The sequence below is a fragment of the Gymnoscopelus microlampas genome (assembly GCF_963454915.1).
Source record: "Gymnoscopelus microlampas genome assembly, chromosome: 10".
In the NCBI taxonomy this organism is placed as follows: Eukaryota; Metazoa; Chordata; class Actinopteri; order Myctophiformes; family Myctophidae; genus Gymnoscopelus; species Gymnoscopelus microlampas.
Window position 1 is genome coordinate 36,814,130 of NC_139947.1, and position 25,437 is coordinate 36,839,566.

Here is a 25,437-nt window from a genome sequence, read left to right on the forward strand (position 1 = left end):
TAGCCTATGGCTAATAACATGAAATTAATGAAATATTATCAGATTTTTTTTTGATGGTCCTCCGTCCTAATCAGAGGCTTACAGGCAATTCTCATAAAGGTCATCTGAACATAATTTAACCAAAAATGTAGGTTATTCTGAATTTTACCAGTATTGGCTACACGATAGAATATTTAGGGGCATAACTGTTTTCTTTACACTGTTATTTACCCCTTCCCCCAAAATACAGTTAATCGACACATCTTGATAGAGGAAATCCCAATAAAAATTGTTTTCTGAAAGAGTGTGAACCCTGTCAGTGCAACAAGCATGTCTTTAAACACAGCGTTGATATATTAATGTCTCGCTTTGTTTTTATTAATAGATAGATAGATAGACAGAGAGGGGGGGGGGGGGGGGGGGTGAGATGAGAGTGATAAACAGAGATGAGATTCTATCAATTATATTATTGCCATAATTAACTATCATTAAAGACAGATCAATAAAGCCACACTGGGATTAAAATAAGGTCCATACATTATACACTGTTTTACAAGGAACAATCAAACAGCCTCATATATTCAACCTCTGTAAGGCGTTGCCATGGGAACGCACAGGAGAGAGAGGGTATAGAGAGGGTGGGCTCGGGGTACATTTAAAGGAGAAGAGCTGGATTTCCATATACTCATCCTTCCACAACAGTGACGTTCAATTAACTAATTACTTCAAGTGTCTTCACTTGAAATAAAAAAAAGGGGATGGATTTTTTTTTTCTAACTGAGGGCTTTAAGTAAAAGTGGAAGCATGTGATGAATTAACAAAGGTGTTACGATCTTCATTCTAATATCCCATCCGCCACAGGGCATCAATTATTCACATAAATTGTAAAGGAATCCATGAAACTGGGTCATGGGTGCAGCATACCATAGAAACTCATTTGAATATTATACCACAGAGAGCCTCTTGCCTCCTTGACATTCAACCAAGTTTGTCCCTGAAAATGAGAAATTTGCATTGGTGCCTTTGGGTCATTGGTCAACATGATGCCAGAGAGGAGGGGAGGGGACAGGGAAAGTAGTGTGGGCGTGTCGATACAAACATGGGCGTATCAACACAATTACAAATGGGTGTGTCAACACAAGTTGGCCTGCAGGTTGATGCCAAGCTGTGACTGGTCAATCCTTGAAACCCTGCTTCCTGTTGACTCAGGAATGAGGTATGGGAATCAGTTGCAATCTAGGCCTAGGGGATAAGTTATAATCATGGTCACTGCTTTCCACATGGAGTCGGTGTCACTGTCAACCCTGCTTTACTTGTGTCACACACGCCAGCACCATGTTTGCTGCAGCCACCCAGCACCAGGTGAAGACCATGGGTGTAATCTGAAGACAGCAGGTGCAATTTAATGCATAACCTCCCAGTATGTGAGTATAATGATTTAGAACAGGGGTCTTCAACGTTTTCAGGCCAAAGACCCCCTAGCTGAGAGAGAGATGAAGCGGGGACCCCCTCTATATTGTATAAAATTGTGTTTCAGATCAACTTTTGCTGCTCTTTTTTCCCTCGACACCTATACCTCTTTGCCAAAAATACTTTTTTTTGGCTACAGTTCTCCTCAGAAAAGGGATGCTAGATTTCAAGTGGTTAATGTAAAAAGAAAAATCATATCAAACAAAGATTTGGCGGACCCCCTGTAGTAACTCTGAGGACCCCCTAGGGGTCCCTGACCCCCTGTTGAAGACCCCTGATTTAGAATGAGCTTTGAAGCCTGACTTGACCCTTGCTAAGTAGGTAAACAACTTGAAATCAGGCTTCATTAGGCTATATTGAAAAAATAAATAAAGAACAAACTCAAAAGAATAAGAGGATAAACAAGTCAGAAGTAAGCCTATCATTATTAGATTTTTTTTTTACCATTCTGAACGATATAATAGGTTAAGTATAAAAGTGACATTTCTAACTAGTCATTCGGAGCCTTCCTGACACTTAAATGTCTTGTTAAGCTTAGCATAATGAGCAGAATGAGATTTTTCATATTGACTTGGAGAATTCGTGATGGATCCAGCAGGCCATGTTCACATAATAAACATTATTTAGCACCTTTCTTAAACGGTGTTTACGACGAGCCATGAGACTTCGCCTACTTAATATTCGCTCATATATTCTTGTTGGTAGAGAACGTACAATCATTCTCATATTCACTGTTAGTCTTTAGACTACATATATTATTCATTCATATATTAACTAGACTGTACATTCAGATTCATATGTATATAGCCTGGCCCTGTATGTTAACCTATTCATTCAGAGACCCAGTGCAGATGTCTTGCCTATTTGATTTGATCCTTTTTTTTATTGACTCTTGTTCTTACCTGTTCCTGTGTTTCACTAGTATACTGCGGTTGATGTTATGACACCTGGATTTCCCCATAAGTTATAAAGGTTTATTATTCCCTCTACTTATTTTTTTACAAAGTGCTTTACAGAAGAAAGAAAAGCAAGTCATAGACTCCAAAATGTAATCCTGCCAAGACCATAGGCCCCCTATTTTAAATGGTAATGACGATATGTTTAAAATCAAATCAAATTGTCTAAATGTCATAACTGTAAATGATAAATAGATTCACAGTGATATTATTGAAACACATTGTGTTAAAAAAAGTCCTGGTGAATTGAATTATAGTTAAATTAAACTATACACCTTATTTGGCTGATGGGGATCCCCTGGTCTGAAGCCTCCTCAGGGACCCTTGGTTGACCCTGGAACACATTTGAAAACCCCTGACCTAGGACAGTGGTTCTCAACTTGTGGGTCGGGTCCCCACATACATTTTTTTGTTGGGGGGGGGGGTCCCCCAGATGACAGTAAAGTGACAATGTAAGGACTTTTAAGACCTTTTTAATACCTATAAAAAAGACCATTACTGATTCAAAAGTAATCAACAAACTATACTATACAAACTGGTCAAACATTGGCCAAATTGTCTCCAAATCTACAAGCTCACTGTGAGCTTGTAGATCAGCTATTTTCAAAATGTTTATCTGGAACATCTGGAACAAAATGTAATGCCTCAACTCCTACAATTCCAAGTGCTTATCAGGGTGGTGGTGATGGGGTCCCCAGCTCAAAGAATATGATTATTGGGGGGGGGGGGGGGGGTCGCAGCCTGAAAAAGGTTGAAAACCACTGACCTAGGCTATAAGGCACCAGAGTTGTCAGGAGGACTGGCGCTCATAGAGATTATATAGTATTGCAGCAGAATGCTAAAGCTCCTGAGAGGAGAGAGGCGTCACGTGAGGATAGAGAGAGCCCAATGAATGCAGGTGCTCCTAGGCAGTAGTTAGGGGGAGGAAGGCTCTCCCAGGGTGTGATAAAAATCAGAGAGAATGGCAGCGCATGCAGCTTAGGCTGAGGAACGTGATAAAAACAGAAAAGAGGAGAAAAAAAAAAGGGCGGACCTGGAGCCATATAAAAAAAAGGAGGCAGCGAGGGACGTATGTCACATGCCACACTAGTACAGTACTGGGGGATGAGGACGAGATCATAATGTGAAACACCGTATCGCACACGGGGCCGGGGCCGGGACGAGAGCAGACAAAGGGGACGCGTTCATCATCGTTTCGTTACATATGCAGGATGAATCCGAGGGGGGTAGCTAGGGAAGCAGTCAAGGGGAGAAAGGGGATGGGGAAGGTTAGAGGAAGGTGAGGAACGTTTTGAGGTCCAAAGATCATAAATTTAACACCTTCTCCCTCTGTGTGCGAGGAGAGAGGAGAGAGGCAGGCAGGGTGATCTTAAGCCATTAAGACCGGGAAGGCATCTGCGTCATTTTTTAGATTTTAGACTTTGGGCTATTCAAAAATAGCAGAAATAGATCTGCTATTTTTGAAAAAAAAAACATTGTGAAAATGTGTGCAAATCTTTCAATATATTTTTTAAACCGAACGTTTGTAACTCAAATCTTTGCTTCTGGGGGTCCCTGGAAGAAAATATTTTGAGATGGGGGTCCGCGGCCAAATACATATCATTGTGGGGGTCCTTGACATGAAAAAGTTTGAGAAGCACTGATATAGCAACATAGGTTTGTTTCCAAAAGACATTTGTAGAATTGGCCTCGGGCCTTGATGGGTTAAAGAAAGGGTAATGGAGAAAAGTGATGAAGGAACGAGTAAAGGTATCACAGAGAGAAGGATGAAGATGGAGGGCGTGCCAGCAGGGAGGAAAATGAAGGGAGACAGAGAGAGAGGAAATAAACAAGAACGGGCGAAAGAAGAAGAGGAGAAGAAAAAAAAAGGGAGAGAAGTTGGGTGGTGATTTGGGTATGGGGAGTGAGAGAGAGCTGGGGGGCAGTCAGCGGGGTCATAAAAACTAGGAGATGTGTTCTGGCCTCTGGGTCTTCATATCTTTTACATTTCTAATTAAAAGAGATAAAGAGTGAGGGAGTCATCAATCCCACAGTGATTTCCCAGTTAAGGTTTTAGAGGGGGTTGTAAACTAGGCAGCCCGGCGTCATTGATTTTATAATTAGCTCTCGTCACCCCAGACTTAAGATGGAGGGAGTGTGTGCGCTAGAGGGGCAGGAGAGAAGAACCTAGAAGACGCCAAGACCAGAGAGAAGGTCTGGAGGAGTAGTGTGTGGGGGTGGGGGTGGGGGCTAATTTATATTTCGTCGGACAGCCGTGTCGCCGGACGAAAAACAACATTTACGTTGAGCGGCACCGTCGTGTGATGAAACATAAATCTGACTTAACCCATTAAGACCTGAGGCCGATTCTACAAATGTCTTCTAAATCCCAACAGTATTCTGAAAAAAAAAAAAAAAAGTTTCTATATCAGTGGTGCTCAAACTTTTTCATGTCAAGGACCCCCAAAATTACATGTATTTGGTCGCTGACCCCCCATCTCAAAATGTTTTGTTCCAGGGACCCCCAGAAGCAAAGAATAAAGTTAAAAATGTTCGCTTTAAACAATATATATTCAAAGATTTGCACACATTTTCACGATTTTTCTAAAATAGCTGATCTACAAGCTCGTAGCGCGGCACTCGGTGCCGCGCTATGAGCTTGTATATCTGCTATTTTTGAATAGCCAAAGTGTAAAATAATGTTTTTTTAGCTCAAATTAAAAAGTGACACAGATGCGTTCCAGGTCTTAATAGGTTAAGGGGAGGAGGATGCTAGATCAGTCCTGACATGGGCGGCCGGGTAAACGGTCAGTATGAACAGATGCAAAGAAAGCAGAAGATAAAAATATAAAAAGGTATAAAATGTTTTAAAAAAGACACTTAACCCCCTCATTGGATATACACAAACTGCTTTAATTACAGAAACCCACCCCAAACGCTTTTACATTAACGATTAAGAACATACATGTTTTTACATGTAGAATATAACCTTCACAAACAAGAACCCTTCAAAAAAAAATAAAACCGTAACCACTGGAGCTTTATTGCAATGAGATAAGTGTCCTTAACAAGGAAGCACCCGGTACAGGATCTCTCAGTGGAGCTAAATAAACATGACTTCCCTAACATGACATTACATCAGTTTACATCCCACAAAGGATGGAGCGCTATGGAAGGAAAGTGTAGTGTGCCACTGCCAACTTGTGGGTGCAAGTATCAGGATGCTAAAACTGTATAGGTATATTATGTATCATGTGCTGCTACACCAGGATATCTATAGCCACAAAGGTTAACCGAGAGGCTGTAACAAAGAGTCACTCAAAAGACCCACTTAACCCATTAAGACCTGAGGCCGCGTCTAAAAAAAGTCAATCCTAAAAAAAAAATCGGAAAAAAATATTTAAAAAATAATTTTCACGATTTTTCAAAAATAGCAGATATACAAGCTCATAGCGCGGCACTCGGTGCCGCGCTATGAGCTTGTATATCTGCAATTTTTGAATAGCCTAAAGAAATCTAAAAGTGACACAGATGCGTCCCCGGTTTTAATGGGTTAAGGACATCCTTTTTTATCATCAACAGACTTCTATTACCGCTAAAGTAGCCAAAATATCAGTTTCTTTCGTAGATATTGGGATCGATTCCCACAACTGCTTTTAAAACTAAAATATTGGTATCAGTCCCTTTCATTAGCACCAACCGCGTCGTAGAACAATGTTAATCTGATTTTAAAATATTATTAAGAGTCAAAGTGACCGTTTTTTAAAGAGGAAAAATAGCAGACAGGAAAGTGTGTATAAAAATACAGGTAAACACGACACACAAACACACAATGGTAATTATGATTGTAATGATGAGCGGACACGACAGACAATAGACATCCTTGTATCAACGTTTCATCCGAAGTCTCTTCTCTAGTAAAAATAGGGTGCAAATACAGCAGATACAAATCAAGCTAGCATTAAAGTGCCTATAGCAAATTCTTCTTAGCGATGAGCAAAGCACGAAAAAAAAAACGAATTCTGAATGATCATTCATCACATGTTGTTCTGCATTAGTTAACCTATTGAATATAGACCTGAATATAGTTTCGCTGCCATACTGTATAACTCAAGCTAATTATGATATAAAAACATGGAAAATGCATATACTAGTATTGATTCAAAGGTAGGCAGCAATTGTTTCTAGGCAGCTACTGTACTTGCCAGAAGCTGAGGGGGAATTTACAGTACAGTATCATCAGTGTAATCTTATGTATGCAGATTAACGTCAATTACTCTCCTGTTACTCTAGGCACACGCTTTGAATTGTGAAGCAGGAAACATTGTTACATACTGTATGTAATAAAGGCCAATACAAAGTATCTAAGGATAAAAATATCAACTAGCATCTCATTCCAAACTTCCGTATTGTAAAATCCAGAATGAATACGTTTGATCAGTAAATATTGCAGGTGATCTTTATTAATCTAAGCTGGTGAAAGCTTTATTGTATTAATAGAATATTCGTATCGCGAGTAGCATCTAGGTCCCATCTTCCAACGCAATCTATTCCATCGCATTTTGTTAATGTTTAGTGTGGTTCTCTTTCTATATCTCCTGTATCTGCACGGTGATAATCAAATAGCTAATGCATAACAGAAAGTGCGTATAAATTCTTAGGTTTGAATAAACACAGGCGAAACATGATGCTATAGACCTAACTGCATAATAATTTTCTCATGAGGCTGCGGGTTTCATTTACAGTATCTTCAATAGGGCTCAAAGCCGCTATAGAAAAATTGATGTTTAAAGTGAGTTCTGCCATGATTTTTCCGAGGCGACGGGCCCCACACAAAACGTCATAATTACAGTGGCTGTCATGATTCCTAATCACAGTTGTCATAAAAACGACATAACACTCATCGTAAAGCACTCGACATGCCCATGATTCAACCGAAATCACTCTGCTAGACTAGAGCATGTGAAGTTTCAGATTGCTCGCCCCGCACGTAAAAGCACAGTTTGCAGCAATACAACAGTCTTATGTTAGTCGTAAACACGTTGTGTTGACCCGTCACCACAATCATCGTGTCACTCCTAATAGCAAAAAACACTTGGGGGGGGGGGGGGGGGGGGAGTAACACAACAATCTACAGGGGGGAAAAAACGCTAGAAGTTCATATTAGATAAAAAATGTAAAATTGCATATTAACAACTTGTCAGTGTAGAGTTAAGCGCAGTTTATACTTTGTCGCACTAATGAGGTCGCTTGCCCCGAATAACAGATTTTCACACAAACGACAGGTTGCGACGCATCGAGTCGTTCGCTCGACAATCTGTTCTTTCCGGCAAGCGGCGTTGTCATGCGACAAAGTATACATTTGGCTTTGGAGTTGCATGGTACTTGTAGTGTGCTTGTGTATGTGCTTGTTTGTGACTGAAAAAGCAGAACCCCTGACTCTTTTAAGATAAGTCGCCATCTCCTCCTGACCCAAGCCTTCAGTTGCTGATGTGGTTAGGCGTCCGCTGTCCTCCTACCAGAGAGAAGTGTCTGCCAGATCACTGCAGAGAGACATATAGAGCAGAGAGAGTGTGGCGCTGAAGAAAGGCATTATTCTGGTTAGAAAGAGGTGAGAATGAGGGAGTGGGGAGTGTGGGAGAACGAGCGCTTTAATGACGCTGAAAATTGGCCCGTGACTGCGGTACAACCCGCAGGTAAATCATTGCTACAGCTTGCTGTCAACTTATCTGTCCCCTAGTCCTCCCATCTCACACCCGCCTCTGTCTCACACCGCCTCACCCCGACTCAACTTCTTTTACGACCGCATATTCAAAACTTCCATCTTCCAGCCATATTCAGCCTGTCACCATAAATAATGGGCCGCATGTGTCTGCATTAGCAAGCGAAGAAATTCACCGTGCATGCGAGGCTTTGTTTCTGTATCTGGTTCTGTGCGTGTGTGTGTGTGTGTGTACGTGTGTGTGTGTGTGTGTGTGTTTTTTTTTGGGGGGGGGGGGGGTTGTTTGGCTACCTGAGGACGGTGTGTACCGAGTGATCGGGCAGCAACAGAGCCATCTCCTCCCCGGAGCTGAGTCCTCCATATGGAATTGCATCAGACTCCTCTTCCTAAACGGAAGGAATTGAACAGACACACATATACGCTCACACACACATGTACTGTATCTCTCTCTCCAAGGCCATTACAGTTTATTAACCACAAGAGGCCTAATTGCCTTTGGAAGATAATGCCGACATCAAATGATCCACTGCCGGGGATATATATAACGTAGCGTGCATGGGCTATCAGAGTTCGGCACCTAGTACAGCTTATAAATAATATAACCCATTGAGACCTGAAGCCGATTCTACATGTCTCCTAAATCTCAACAGTATTCTCAAAAACGTATGTTTCTATATCAGTGGTGCTCAATCTTTTTCATGTCAAGGACCCCCAAAATTATATGTATTTGGCCGCCGACCCCCATCAAAATATTTTGTTCCAGGGACCCCCGGAGAAGCAAAGATTTGAGTTAAAAATGTTCGCTTTAAAAATATATATATTCAAAGATTTGCACACATTTTCACGATTTTTCAAAAATAGCAGATCTACAAGCTCGTAGCGCGGCACTCGGTGCCGCGCTATGAGCTTGTATATCTGCTATTTTTGAATAGCCCAAAGTGTAAAATAATGCTTTTTAGCTCAAATCTAAAAATGACACAGTTCCAGGTCTTAATGGGATAATTGAGTAGGTCTGATAGTGTCCCTTACTGATTCAGAGCTGTGCGCGAGCGTGTCGGCGCCCGCCTGGCGCGGCGAGGAGAGAGGCGCTGGCTGACTGATGACCACCCCTCCCCGATCGAGGTCTCTGAGGGAGGGAGGAGGCGTCGTCGCCAGTAGCAGCAGGGAGTCAGACTGGCCCTGCTCACACAGGCTGTAGTGGCCCAGGGGTCTGGAAGAGCGGACAGGCTGCAGCGCCTCTGGATTCTCGTCCTCGGAGTCCGACAGTGGGCTGTCAGCGCGCGGCACCAGCTTGCGCATGTACTCGATTAGCTCCTATCGTAATACAATTACAGCCCATTAGATCACAGGATGCAGGAATTTCATGATAGCCACAGCGGGCGGCTCAGACGAGCGCAAAGAGATCTGATGACCGTAAAAAACCTGTTTACAGAAGCCAAGTATATAAACATAACATTTGCTTTCTAGTGCATGTGTCCTATAAACGATTGTTAGCATTCAACTCGCATCAACTGGCCACTTTGTTATGAAATATCAGTCATCTACTCTGGACTACAAGATGAGAAACGTAAACAAATGCTTAATATCTAGGGCTTTCACAACATCTATAAATTAGGATGTTCTGTCACACATTTAATATACAGTATGTATACTCAACTCGACCGTTCAAAAAACTATCCATGACAATTGCACTTAGTCTTTTTCAAGTAAGATAACATGACTAGGAATGTATTTCTTAATTAGTAGCATTGAGAATAATACCAAATAAAGCCTTCAGGGACCCAAAAGGCCCTTCAGAGTTTAACATTAATGATGGACAATTCTAAACCAAGTGTCTTAACACACATAAGTTACAACCCAAATTGTTATGTGTAGAGAAAAAAATAAGTAATTTAAGATATTTTAGGATGAACTAAATGTTCCATGAGAACTCCAAACAGACTAAACAAGCATGTGACCCAGTCCACTTATTTTTTAGTTTTCCGCTCGGCAACATTGAACATTTTAGCAAACTGTGGCATGGGACAGTCATGATGCCTGCTGGTTCCACAGAGGCAAATCATGTGGCTCGTTAATCCTCTAAAAAATGACAGGTCTACTGGTAATGTTCCTCATAAGAAGCAATGTTAACTGGGCTGTGTAAATGTCAAAATATGTTACATTGCTACAACGCATTTCTGCTGTAAGAAAACTTTGACACATTGTAATTTCCTGTGCAGCTCATTTAACCCATTAAGACCGGGAACACATCTGTGTCATTTTCAAGATTTGTTTGGGCTATTCAAAAACAGCAGATCTACAAGCTCATAGCGCGGCACCGAGTGCCGCGCTATGAGCTTGTAGAGCTGCTGTTTTTGAAAAATCATGAAAAGTTGTGCAAATATTCGATTTTTTTCCTTTTTTTTTGGCGGACATTTGTAACCCAAATCTTTGCTTCTGGGGGTTCCTGGAACTAAATATTTTAGAAATATTCGCTTTAAAAATATATAATCCAAGATTTTGCCACGAATTATCACGATTTTTCAAAAATAGCCAACGAAATCTAAAAATGACACACAGATGCGTTCCCGGTCTTAATGGGTTAAATGTACCGTGCTCATTTTGTAGTGCTGAAAGCATATACTGTACTTGAACCTAATGTCAAGAAGTATCTGATTGTCCCTTTACTTCTCTATCAAACTTTCTGGCAGAACAGAGTGTGGTTCTTCCCTGTGTGACAATGCAGACAGAAAGAAAAAAAAAGGATCAGACCTCTGACTGTCTCCATGAGCGTAGCTCCTCCTTCTCCTTCTGAGCCACAGTGAGGCTGGCCTTCAGCTCCTGCAGCTCTCTGCGGGTCTCACTCAACTGGACCTGCACACCACACCACACAGCCCAGGGGACACACAGGGCAGGTCACAACTGTGCTGACCAGTGGTGGACAAAGTACTCCCAAGCAAAAGTATCAATACTGCAATGTAGAAACACTCTGTTACAAGTAAAAGTATCAATACTACAATGTAGAAATACTCTACATTGCAGTATTGATAAATATATAAATGTACTTGAGTAAAAGTTCAAAATGGTATAAAAATGTACTTAAAGTACCAATAGTAGAAAGTACTCATTATGCAGAAGGTCCCATTTCACATTTTTTCAAATGTATAAAATTTATAAAAATATTTAAAAAATATCTACAAGCCCACAATGTGTCGCATTGTGGGCTTGTAGATCAGCTAATTTCAAATGGCCACAATTTGGGTAATGTATGTTTTGTAATAATAATCAAAATCTACAAAGTTACCAGTAGCTAAAGTTTTCATATAATGGTAGTGGGGTAAAAGTACAATATTTTCCTCTGAGATTGAAAATTGTAAATACTGAAGAAAGTAGAAATACCTCAAAATTGTACTTAAGTATAGTACTTGAGTACTTAGTAACTTTACTCCACTGCTTGTATGTCCAAAACAAAAAATGTTCAGGACATTTAAAAAATAAACTACTAATGTAGTTATTATTTAGTGACAAGCTCTTGTTGATACCTTCCGTTGGTTAAATGTTTATAAAACTCACAGACAGACATAACCACTTTAACTTAGAAAACCGTTCCAAAATTATAGTCGATCTTCAAGCTCACCGCATCGTGATGCGATGCATTATGGGCTGTAGATCGGCTATTTTCGCTACTTTTGTGCGACACTGTCGGGTGATGATGTTTTTTTAAACATACGTTGAACTATGGAGATACAAGGTTTCTGCCTGACTAGCAACGAAATGCTAGTGAAACGTACTCAACTGACATGACATAAAGAGCAATATAATTTAGATATGCTTTTGATTGCATTTTTTTTTATGACATGAGATATAGCTCAGAATGGTTTCTTTACCCTGTTACAGTCTTTTTCTCTGCCCAGCTCCACCTCCGCCTTCTCCCTCTCCATCCTCTCCTCCTGCAGCCTCTCCTCCGTCCTCTGCATCTCGGCACTGAGTTTCTCCAGACGTTCACGGTCCTTCTACCAGGTGGACACACACACACACACACACACACACACACACACACACACACACACACACACACACACACGTTTGCATTACTATACTTGTGAGGACATCAACATTTTAGGAAGCCGATTTTATGATTGATTTATGATTTCTTTGGGGGCATTTTTAACCGCAAGTCTAAAGCCGAAAAATAGCAAATCTACAAGCTCACAACGTGTCGCGCTGCGACACGTTGTGAGCTTGTAGATCGGCTATTTTACGGTGTGTGCCATCGCCGCACTAACTAAGTATAAAATGGGAAAAATCCACAACCCGACCCGTAAACCTAACCTCTAAATGTCTAATCCTAATCCTAACCCCAACCTGAATCTTTTTCTAATTGTAAACTCTAAAAAAAAAAATCAACCATAAAACAACCATTTTTCGTGCGAGGACCAGAAAAATGGTCCTCAACAACGTCTATTCCTCAAATTCTACTATACTTGTGAGAATGTTTTGTCCTCACATGGACAATACATAAACCTAGCCTGGGACCAGACGAATCTGCCAGTGCAAAAAATAATTGCCCTCAGCGATTTGGGTCTGGCACCGCTCCATTGTGAATCCATCTGGGGTGACCAATCGGGGCCAAGTATTCAAATATGGGAGACTGTGATTGGTAGTTGGTCATAGGTCTAACCAATTGCATGCAGAGCCATTGCTTTGATCCCGCCCCCTTGGAAAAAAAACATACTCATAGAGGCACCAGACTCATATCCACGCAGTGATACAGTCTGGCTACGCGAGGCTAACATAAACCATTCACCTCAGTCAGTGGGGTCATTGGCCTGTGCATGAAATCGGTTTTCTGCACCACATAGTAGCTGCAGTGCACAGTAGATGAGGCAAGGGGGTAGCGCCACATGTGAGAGGTGTGGGAACATTTCATCTTCAAAGCATGAAAACTCCTGAGTAAAAACACAAGGGCACGCAGCCACATAACTCACTGAGATTGAAACAGTGCAGCCAGGGACATAGGGGGCACATCTTTATTTAGTACCAACCAGGCCACTGGTAGTACAGTAGTAGTACATTAAACCTTCCTAATGTGCCACTACTGTACCTGGCCACTGGTACTGAGGGGTTCTCAAACTTCTTTCATGTCAAGGACCCCCAAAAGGATATGTATTTGGCTGTGGACCCCCCCCCCCCCCCCATCTCAGGGATCTTTCAAAAATAGCAGATCTACAAGCTCATAGCGCGGCACTCGGTGCCGCGCTATGAGCTTGTATATCTGCTATTTTCTAGCCAAAGTATAAAATATGGTTAAAGTGTTTAAAAATGATTGTGACGCTATATTAACTAATTTCCTGGTACCCCCCCAAGGACCCCTGGGGGTCCCCGGACCCCACTTTGAGAACCAATGCTTTAGGCCCTCCTAATGTTATGGGTGCTATTCTAATTAGATGTAATACGTTCTACACTAATAGACAGGGATGAGTTACAGTTTACAGTTTCAGTTATCAGATGTGTTCATTCTGGTTCCTGCAGACTTGCATGATTTTTGCCTTCATATTGAGTTCATTAAATATCAAACCGTTGTAAAATTGTGATTATCCACCTTGTCAGACTATGCATGTTTGTCTACCTGTCACACTGTGCAAAAACAATACGGCCAATGTCAGCCGACATATGCTCGAGCAATGTTTCGCCTCGAGAAAATAAATAAAACAAAGGACAGAGGAAAATCTGGACCCCGGTCTTGGCTTGGCAGTAAGACAACATGGGCTGGCAATTCTCCAAAAGGAAGCTGGCATTATCGCCAGGCATATTCCTCTAAACTGTCTGCACCTAGAGTAGCAGAGAGTAATTGGGTCGCTGTGCTTTAGTAAGCAAGCCATGTTTATTTATACAGCACCTCTCTGAATGGCTTCGGAAGTGCTTCACTACAATAGCAAAGCAAAAATACGCATAAACGCACGAGACCCGTCAAATTGCCACGACGATTTGTCCAGTAAAGGCAGCTGTGTCTGTTAAATCAAAACGATACTTTGGTAGAGATTCGGGTCGTGTAGTCGTTACCTTGCCATGATGTAACTCAAAACATTAGTGAGATATATTCAGTCATTTGGCTCGTTGATTAAAAGCTGATCATCAAAAATATATCGATACATCAATATTTTATAGCCCAATCTGGGACAGCACTAGGATGGCCAATAGCATACAGTGTGTGGTAATATAGATCTACTGCCATCATATACTACTGTACTGTATAACCACTTGAGAGCCGCACAATCTACCGATGCTTTTAAAAATGGCCTCAAAACATACCTTTTTATCAAAGCTTTCATTCGTTTTTAATCAGCTTTTTTTCCCCCCAAGAAAGGGTCTTCTTGTTGCTGAATAGTTTTTGTTTTTGCCCTGCTTGTTATTTTTGTGCCATTTGTTTTTAAACCCTGTAGCACTTTGTGATTTCTCACTTTCCAAAAATGTAAAGTGCGTTACAAATAAAATGTATGATCATTATTATTATTATCATCTATGTCCGGGGACCACCAGTGGTCCTTCGGGGGGTACCAGGGGGTCCCCAGCTAAATTAGTTAACATAGCGTCACAATCATTTTAACCACTTAGCTTTGGCTATTCAAAAATAGCAGATCTACAAGCTCATAGCGCGGCACCGAGTGCCGCGCTATGAGCTTGTAGATCTGCTATTTTTGAAAAATCTTGAAAATGTGTGCATAGCCTTGAATATATAAATGTTTTAAAGCAAACTTTTTTTTTTTCCTTTTTAATTTCTATACCTCGATTTTGTAACCCTTTTTTCACCCGGTGCCAATTTGCTAAGTGATCCTGGGCACTACACTCCCCCCACCAGCCTAGGGAGGCCAGGGCCGAGCTCATGCCTCCTTCAATGCATGAGAGTCAACTGACCTTCTTGTCACCTGACAAAAAGCAAACGTTTTTAACTCAAATCTTTGCTTCTGGGGGGTGCCTGGCACAACATTTTCAGATGGGGGGTCCGTGGCCAAATGTATATCAATTTAGGGGTCCTTTGCATGGAAAAAGGTTGAAAACCAGTGATCTACTGTATGTATGTAGTACCTCAGCTGTACGCTGCAGACTCTGCCTCTCCTGGGCCCAGCGGGACCGGCCCTCCCTCAGCGCCAGGCTGGAGTCTGCCAGCGTCAGGGTGAGCTGTGCGGCCTGCAGGCGGGCCTGGTGCAGCTCGGCCTGCCCGTGGTCCCTCTGGGACATCATGGCACTCAGGTCCGCCTTCAGGCCCTCCACGGCACCCTCGCTGGCGCTCAGACGCTCCCGGAGTCTGCGCATCTCCTTCAGGGACGCCTCGCTCTCCGCCTGAACAAAATGTAAAATAGTCATTATTATATTTATATATGTTGCACTGCAGCAGTGGTGGTGGAAGAAGTACTCAGATATTTCACTTCATTAAAAGTAGCAATACCACAATATGAAAATACTCTGTTACGTGTGAAAGGCCTGTGTTAACACATCGGGTGCCAATCACGGTCTGAACCGTGATTTCAGTCTTTTTGTTTTTTTCGTTTTTCTCCGCGCGGGCGGGGCTAGAGCAGCTCTGGGAGTACCCATTGTGATCTTGAGAAGGAAGGGCCAGATAGATCACCGGAAACAAAAACATGGCTTCCATCCGCTTCCTGTCTATTTCCTTCTTTAAAACGCCTATATCTCCGAATCCGTTTCCGGTGGTGAAAACCGGTCATGCGCGATGCGCGATCCCCCCCCGTTGTATCTCGCAAGTGAAATGTTATGGTTCAGGCTGTAGCCAGGGTCATCGCTCAACATGAATGGATGCTTTTTTTTACGTGGATTTGCTTGTCGCGGAGGATAAAGCTTTAAACAGCAAAGAGCAGTCAATGGGGAGAATGCTGGCACCCAACGTAAGTTGTTATGAAAAAATGCTGGCACCCGATGTGTTAAAAGTGTTACTTGAGTAAAAGTACAAAAGTATTGGCATCAAAATATAGGCAAGTAAGTAAGTACCAAAAGGTAAAAGTAATACAAATGTTTGAAAATAGCAGATCTACAAGCTCACAACGCGTCGCATTGTGAGCTTGTAGATCTGCTATTAGCCCATGTATGGGCCATGTAATAGCCCATGTATAAAATAGGGCTAAAGTGGTTAATGTATGTTTTATAATATAATAATTTATATCTGCAAAGTAACTAGTAACTAAAGTTTTCAAATAACTGTAGTGGAGTAAAAGTACAATATTTGCCTCTGAGATGATTAGATGAGTAGAAGTAAAAATATAGAAAATTGGAAATACTCCAGTAAAGTAAAAAAAATACCTCAAAATTGTAAGTACAGTACTTGAGTACATGTACTTAGTTACTTAAAACCATGCCGTCAACACACTGCATGCTTCAAGGAGCCCAGGGCACAACAGGGTGAGAGCAGGATAATAACTGCATCATCGCTGTCGGCTGTGGAAGCTTCACTGACCTCTTTCCTGTGGGCAATGGTGAGTTTGTGGGTGAGGGTGGTGATGGTGTTCTGTAGCTGCAGGACGCTGGTGTCTCTCTGGGCCAGAGAGCTCCTTAGGCCCTGGAACTCTTTGGAAAGACTCCGTAGTTCACCCTCCGTCTGTTCCAACTTGGACTGAGGAAGAGGGGGGGGGGAAGGTAAAACAATTACTTGGGGAAGAAGGAGGTGGCATTGCGAGTACCGGTCCTTTTTTTTTTGTTACACTTAGTTAAATTAGCACTCTGGATTTTACCGTGTTCTATCCATCTAATCCAATGGTTTTCAACCTTTTTCGCGTCAAGGACCCCCAAATTGACACATATTAGCCCAGGGACCCCCATTTGAAAAGATATGCCAGGGACTCAACCATTTAGGTTTATTGGGGGTCCCAATCGACACTGTATCACCATCATCAGTGTTCATTTAACTCTGAGAGTGTACAAATGGAACCAAATGGACCCTAACGGGTCCATTTGGTTCCATTTGTACACTCTCAGAGTTACAGACATACAAGGGTCAATTTGGTTGCTAACTATTAATTTGGCTGGGGACCCCCTGGAACCCCGTCAAGGACCACTGGTGGTCCCCGGACCACTGGTTGAAAACCCCTGATCTAATCCACGGTTTCCCAAACAGTGGGTCAGGACAAAAAAATAATGTACTGTAGGTCGTGGACCAATTTTTATGGGCCGCGAGTAAATACCCCTTTATTTTTATTTTCCTACATTTAAAAAAGAAAATCAAAATTAATCAAAGTTAAAAACATGTTTTTTTTCAAAAGAATTCCATAACAATAAACATAAATCCATTAATTAGAGGGGAAAAAATGCTTTTAAAAAGTAGTGAAAATAGCAGATCTAAAAGCTCACAAGTGTGAGCTGGTGGACAGGCTATTTTCACTATTTTGGGTCCCGGGGAGACATCAAATTACTGTTTAGGGTCTCGAGCTAAAAAGTTTGGGAACCACTGACCAGTGACCACTAATCCATAAATTACAGGCTCTCTCTTAGTACCTGCAGGCTTTTCCTTTCGTTGTCCTCTTCCTTTCTCTGGGCTGCAGCTCTCTTGGCCTTCTCCTTCATCCTGCACAGACGGACTGGTTTAGCATCAATAAACCGTGATAGTGACATTCATGTAGGAAAACAAGACCAACGGCAGAATAAAAGAGAACGTCTCACCGCTCCAGCTCGGCCTCTCTCTCCACAGCCCTCTGTGTCAGGGATTTGATGTCATCCTCCAGTTCTCTGATTTGCTGCTCGCCTGCCTCCTTCGTAGCCAACAAGGCACTTTTCTCTTCGGCCAGGGACTCACCTGAGGCCTGCACCTCCTAATAGAGGACACCACATAACAAAGACTTTATTATCTGATGTTCTGGCCCAGTGGTAATAAAGGAGCAATGTGTGAATGTGTGTGTGTGTGTGTGGGGGGGGGGGGGGGGGCTTAAGTAATCTTTTAAATGACAGTGCCAAAAAACATTTCGACATATAATTGTGTCATCTGTCATGATGTAATTTAGTAATGTTTACTTATTTTGTGCAGTTCGCAATACTAACAGAGGTCAAGTTCTTATGCCTCACTAGTTTGCATAGTTTGCACATTTGCAATTCTCAAACTCAGGCTCCTCACTAGATGGCCACCGGAATGCCTTTCCCAGCCCAGATTCTTATCCTAATCTGAACCACACCAAGCCCATGCCGAAACTTGACCATAATAACAGTGCCTAACCGTAACTGAAATTAATCAAATCCATGCCCAGAATTAAAGCTATAATCTGTAAGTATGAACTCTCCGAACTGTAACACCTGAGATTCGAACCCTGATCTGTATGTAAGCTTGAGGCAGGGCTACTGGTCAATCAGTACTAGGTATCCTACCTGGCTGACACCAGGGTCTACATTTCTCAATGGAAGAGTTATAATTGTATTAATAAACTCAACCAATTCCAATTGGTTGACATACCGTTTTGGTCACGAAAATACGTTTTGCAGCTTTAACTAAAGTTGCTTTTCTTAAAGGAGAAATCCGGTCATTTTAAGTGTTATGTTTGATGTGTGTCAAATCACTTACCAACGTATAAATGAAAATCGCGTAAATCCACAGAGCCCCCTATCGACCCCCACCGTTGTCATTGTAGGAGGATATAGAATAGCCCAAATTCGCCTATTTTAACCAATGCAAAGTCTGTTTTTTTGCTTCTAGTACTCATTGTTGAGTCCCATGATAATGTAACAGGCGCTAAAACTCCCGACAAGCTAACGGCTAATAACAGAACGAGCTAATGCTGGTTGCTGGTTTCTCTCCCGACCTGGCAACCTGGGGCTGCCATTCAGAGAGATAAGCAGCCCCAGCGTTAGCTCGTTTGTTATTAGCCGTTAGCTTGTCGGGAGTTTTAGCGCCTGTTACATTATCATGGGACTCAACAATGAGTACTAGAAGCAAAAAAACAGACTTTGCATTGGTTAAAATAGGCGAATTTGGGCTATTCTATATCCTCCTACAATGACAACGGTGGGGGTCGATAGGGGGCTCTGTGGATTTACGCGATTTTCATTTATACGTTGGTAAGTGATTTGACACACATCAAACATAACACTTAAAATGACCGGATTTCTCCTTTAAACCCATGTCTACACTGCCGCTCTTTCTGTCCGTTTCACCATCTTAATTGGTTTGTAAATCCTATATCCACCAAGCATTCTTATACATCAACTGTATTAAAAGCATTCATGATCACTGGACAACACAGAATGCAGATCATTGTTTGTTGCCTGTGAGCAAGAGCGAAAACACAGAACACATGAGCAGGGAACAGGAAGACAGGCAAATTGACCATAATCAAATAACCCAGGGCTCTTTCATTTGACTTGCACTCTACAGTACACCATTGGTTCTCAGAGTGGGGTCCGGGGACCCCCAGGGGTCCTTGAGGGGGTTCCAGGGGGTCCCCAGCAAAATTAGTTAATATAACATCACAATCATTTTAACCACTTTAACCATATTTTATACTTTTGCTATTTAAAAAATAGCAGATATACAAGCTCATAGCACGGCACAGAGTGGCGCGCTATGAGCTTGTAGATCAGATTTTTTTTATTTATCTTGAATTATTTATTTTTTTAACACAAATCTTTGCTTCTGGGGGTCCCTGGCACAACATATTTTCAGATGGGGGACGGCGGGCAAATACAAATCAATTTGGGGGTCCTTGACAAGAAAAAGGTTTGAGAACCACTGCTCTACTACACCACCTCCTGTTTCTTCTGCATCTCCTCCACGTTCTCCCGGCTCTCCCTCAGCTCCTCCCGCAGCGCGGCGATGCTCCTCTCCAGCTCTCTGCGCTCCGCGTCCCGGGTCTCCCTGGCCCTCCTGTGTTCCTCCCTCTCTCTCTCCCTCTGCCTGTCCATCGCCTCCCGAGCCTGCAGCAGCTCGGCCCGCTCGCGCAGACATTCCTGGAGTCGGTTCTGAGAAAGAGACGAGACGAGAAGAACAACACGGAACACGCGGATCATGTTGTTGTTGACGGGATCTATCATCGTGCTCATGTGCGTATCGATTTACAGAGATTATTTATGTCGCCAGGCAGCGTGGCATTCATTCACAGAACGTGAATCTCTCTGGTCATCTAATATCTTGTTTATTCAGTGGCGTGCACAGACATTTTGAGGGGCAGGTGCTCAAGTAAAAAAAAAGGGCACATTGCGCGGCGCCTCTACACCTATACCTCTTTGCCACAAATAGCAGATCTACAAGCCCACAACGCCTCGCAGCGCGAGGCGTTGTGGGCTTGTAGATCTGCTATTTTTGGCTAAAGTTCTCCTCAGAAAAGGGAAGCTAGGTTTCGAGTGGTTATGGTAAAAAGAGAAATCATATCACATAAAGATTTGGCGGACCCCCTGTAGTAACTCTGAGGACCCCCTAGGGGTCCCGGACCCCCTGTTGAAGACCCCTGCTGTAAACTGAAAAAAAAAAACTTTTTTTCAAAAGGGCACTTCTGGTCAAGAGGGCAAAGGGCAGGTGCTCTAGCACCACCTAGAGTCTATCTGTGCACGTCCCTGCATTCACAGAACGTGAATCTCTCTGGTCATCTAATATCTTGTTTATTCCCCACCTGCAGTAGCTCAGCCCTGGGGATCACCAGGAGCATGTCGGTGCCTTCCTCCTCTCCCGGCGCCCCCTCCTCCAGGGTGACCAGGTCCTCCAGTGGCTTGGGAGCACAGAATGTGAAATTGGAACTGCGAGAGCAGACCTCCCCCTGTGCATCGATGTAGACAAACTGATACTCCGGGGAGCCGAGTCTGGGAAGGTACGAGGCTGAAAAAAACGACAAAACAACAAACAGGGAGAAAAGCGTATATTATTTTATTTTTGCAGAATTTAGCATTCGGTTGTGTTTTGGAGTGGTCGTGGTTTTGACTGGATTCCGCTGATTGTTTTACAAAGGGAACGCAGCAGCAGCGTCAACGTTTTTATAAGTTGATATAAATCTTTTATGATATCGTAGATGCGTGCCTGTTTCAATAATAAAATAAGAAGTGCCTGAATGGACAGAACGTGAGTGCTGGCTATCATTTCTCATATGATATACTTTTGGAGCCGTGCACCCAGCAGCAAGTTTTCTTATATGTTTTTTTGTGACTGGAGTTTGTGCTCGCATTCCTTCTAATAGTATATGCAAAGAACAGTGAACAGTATTAGCCTCAGGAATTATATGATACATTTATTTTGATAAAAGTTTATACAAATTTTGAAAATTTTTATTCCCATTTATTTAACCCATTAAGACCTGGAACTGTGTCATTTTTTTATTTGAGCTAAAAAGCATTATTTTACACTTTAGCATTATTTTACACTTTATTTTACACAAAAATAGCAGATCTACAAGCTCATAGCATGAGCTTGTAGGTCTGCTATTTTTGAAAAATCGTGAAAATGTGTGCAAATCTTTGAATATGTATATTTTTAAAGCAAACATTTTTAACTCAAATATTTGCTTCTGGGGGGTCCCTGGAACAAAATATTTTGATGGGGGTCCGCGGCCAAATACATATAATTTTGGGGGTTCTTGACATGAAAAAGATTGAGCACCACTGATATAGAAACATAAGTTTTTCAGAAAACTGTTGAGATTTAGGAGACATGTAGAATCGGCTTCAGGTCTCAATGGGTTAAAGAAAATGCAATCTTGATCGCGCAGAAGTTTGTAGAATTGCTTCACTGCTCCAGACGGTCAATGTAACATTCTATCCTTCGGTTTACAAAGCCAACTAAAGAGAGTGATTGGATGACACCGACGTAGGTTAAACGGCACGCGTGCATGATGCCATGATTATTTTTTTTTATCACTGGTGATGATTAGGAACCATCAGCACCGTCTCTGCACTTGTTTTCGTCCACTTTCCTTTCCAAAGATGAATGACGGCGGCGATATGTTTAAGCAAGTGATAAATCTCTTCTGGCACGGGGTCAAGGCCACACCTGCTGCATGCATCCACGTGCACACAACCCCCTTCGATGCCCCATCAGCCTCCCCCCTCCCCCCTCCCCCCTCCCCATCTCTCGCTCAGGCTGCCACAGACAGGACAGAGGACACGAGTCGACACAGTGTCACAGTGTGTGTTCACTGCCGTCTCCAGTACCGTGTGCAGCGGTCAGACTACACTTTGTACCATTGTCCCCCATCCTCGTAACTCAGCATCCTGCTTCCTAAAGGAATTGATTCAAACATGACAAAGACTAATTGAAATTCATTGTGTGAGAGAGAGATGCCCCCCCCCCCCCCCGCTCTCTTTTTCTGATGGGAATTGCTCACAAATAACTCGTACTATAAACATTTCTCTATTCTATACACTAGTCACAAAACCTTCTCCTCAATGGAGTAATTCAATTTACTAAAGGATCAATCTTCCACTGAAGGTTTTATTTGCTGACCTGAGCACTGTACTACCATGGATTACGACCAACTATGGGGAATAAAATACAATTACAAAGCAAGAGAGTGAATATACCCTGGAACTGCACACAGCAGTTGACATCTGTGCCCTCCTGGTAGTCAGCTGGCGCCAGCGCCCAAACAAACGTGTGGTAGTCCTTCACCGATGACCATCCCACCTGACAAAGTCCCAACAAACACACACACACAAACATTATTTAGTGACTCTCTGGGATACAAGTACAATTTATTCATTTGATTTTGTGACAGTAAAACAAAACACTTTTTTTCCACGTATAAATTGGTTATTTTCCTCGAGTGACAGCGGCTAATTGGTACCTTGAAGAGTCCGATCCAGTCATTGCTGGACCAGGTGTGCTGTGAGCTCAGAGTGTAGTGACAGTCCACTCTGCTCTGAGGGAAGTAACTGCAACCCACGTTTCGAAACTCCACCCAGCAAGACTTTTCCATGGCAACACAAAACAAAGGCAGGCTGATTTTCCACCTGTGGAGAAAATGTATATAGAAAAAGATTATTATTATAATTATTATTTTATTTTCCGCCTAACCCTAGACAGATGAGACAAAGATGGGCGAGATTGGCTGAGCAAAAGTGCAAAATGGGTGAGAGGTGACCGCTGGTAAACAGTCTGTGGAGACAGCCAACGGACAGAGAATGTTTATTCAGTGTAAGGAGATATCCTCGGCAAGCACACAAGGGCCTTGGGGGAAGAACACCACTGGTGCTAAGCCTCGATGATGACACCGGGGCCTATAACTAACATGACACATTACACCTCTCAACATTGTGCAATGTGTCACAGGGACTATTTTGGCTATTGGCATGACACTCAGTCAGTTATTGTGCACCTTTCCATGTAAACATGTTGTGTAGTTGTTAAGGAATCAGCAGTATGTAGACTATGTACAGTATGTGTGGTGGTGGTGGTGGTGCTCAAGGTACTACAGTAGATGAAACAGACCCTTCTCCCCCAAATCAGCTGATTCCACATGCAATTTAAGAGGAAAATGCAATTTCGTTTTTGGAGATGAAATAATATGACTACATGTGCAAAATAATTACATCACTAAGCATTACATACACAAGACAGCAACACACACACACACACACACACACACACACACACACACACACACACACACACACCAGCTATGATCTATCTACATACAGAAAAACAAATCATATGATACCGTTACCAGGCTACATAGATCAGGTATGCAAACATCACAAGCGAGGTAGATCAGTTGCGAAAAGTAAAGATATTGTGACAAAAATACCCTCGACACATTTCAAGAGGCTCAAATTACTCAGCAAACAGACTTGAGGCCCAACAGTAGCGCACGTTCTGGGAGAAAAGACCATGTGCTGCTTTGCGCGACGACCACCCGTTACAATGTAACGACACTGTAACGACTCCTGCATGGTTACAAAAATCTAACGGCAAACATCCAGGCTAATGGATACAAATGTACAAATAATAACCTATTGCAAAAGAGAACAGGCTACATAAGACGAGGCATTGTTTAGCTTTGTTAATTACAAAAGGCATCTGCGTAGATATTCTATTCCCAAGCAGTCCAGTTAAAGCTAAGCATCATACCTGTTAATGTTCACTTTTCTGTTAAGTTCTCCACGCGAGTCACTCAGTATCAGATGGAGGCGTGAAAGTCCATTAGAAAACGGTACAGTATGAGCGATGATGATGAATTATGATCGTCTCCTCGGACTACAGCTGCCACTAACCCTAGTACAACAATAACAAAAACCAAAGCAAAACACAAGCATGACAGCCTCACACTGGCCGCCCACGGAATTGTGGGAGCTGTAGTTATTACAGTGATGAAATAACCCAGCAATGGGACGTTTAAACTACAACCCCCAAGCACACAAAGGCAAGTTAGCGGAGGTCGCAGTATAAACGTAACTGGCCCTGAAACATGACTATCATATCATGACGGTCATGGATGAACTTCAACTTTGTGTTTGCGCTTTTTCTCTTTTTAGCCCGTACGTCTACATAAACGTTTACATTTCAAATATAAAGAAATTATGCCATGACCACGGATGCTGCAATTAAGGACGGGCTCTTAAAAGTACTATTTTTCCCGTATTGTTCAATAAAAAGCATTTTAATCATATCGATAGCCATTTTCTCCGTATTTTTGCAATGTGCTTTCAACTATGCGACCTTATCGGTTAGGAGGTGTATTACACTCTGATCATTATAACTTTATGAGAAAATAGCCACCAATCGGATTAAAATGATTTTTATTTAATAATACGGAAGATACGGGCATGTTTAAGAGACCGTACATAATTGTAACATCAATGGCCATTGGGTAAGCACTTTATATTTGAAATTTGAACGTTTATGTAGATGTACGGGCCATAAACGGAAAACAAGTAAACACCAGGTTCAAGTTCATCCATGACGGTCACTCGTGACAAGACGACCGTCGTGTATCCATGGCTAAAACATGATTCCTCCCGGCGACCACACGTTGTTTTTCTAAGCGACTTGGACACAGAGTCCTATTGGCTGGCTGTGGTGTAATGTGGTGACAATAATGATAATAAGGACTTCATCGATGCGATGATAAAAACAACTAGCTGATGCATCATGCTGGCATAGCGAAATAAATGTTAAGACCCTTATTACCCTTATTATATTTTTTTTATTTTTTTTACCATAGTCTGTTATTTGCTTTAATTATTTCTGGTGGTCACCCCCAGACGAGTACATTAAAAAATATTATTGCACTTCCTCCATTTATCAGCAGATCGACATGCCCTGTAGGCCTACTATTTTGCATGCAGTTGATGAGGCTAGGTAGGTTATTTGCCTACTTGGTGTACATATTTGTTTACAATTTTGCTTATATCAGATGGATTTAATAAAGTGTACAGTGGTGG

At 42.2% G+C, this 25,437-nt stretch overlaps 2 protein-coding genes across 2 annotated transcripts in view; both read right to left on the reverse strand.

Annotated features, from left to right (window-relative positions):
* The window catches only part of mfsd5 (major facilitator superfamily domain containing 5), a 173,382-nt gene that overhangs the window by 112,838 nt on the left and 35,107 nt on the right, over positions 1-25,437 (reverse strand). The gene's annotated exons all lie outside the window — the stretch shown is intronic.
* On the reverse strand, positions 5,277-24,272 carry calcoco1a (calcium binding and coiled-coil domain 1a). The gene is made up of 14 exons (XM_084068199.1): positions 24,125-24,272; positions 22,842-23,007; positions 22,579-22,681; positions 20,682-20,884; positions 19,822-20,034; positions 17,752-17,900; positions 17,587-17,656; positions 16,553-16,708; positions 15,172-15,426; positions 11,973-12,098; positions 10,858-10,959; positions 9,136-9,420; positions 8,398-8,492; positions 5,277-7,927 (listed from the first exon to the last, which is right to left on the reverse strand). Exons 2-14 carry the CDS (start codon positions 22,971-22,973, stop codon positions 7,900-7,902), a joined length of 1,917 nt encoding a protein of 638 aa, XP_083924325.1. The 5' UTR covers positions 22,974-23,007; positions 24,125-24,272; the 3' UTR covers positions 5,277-7,899.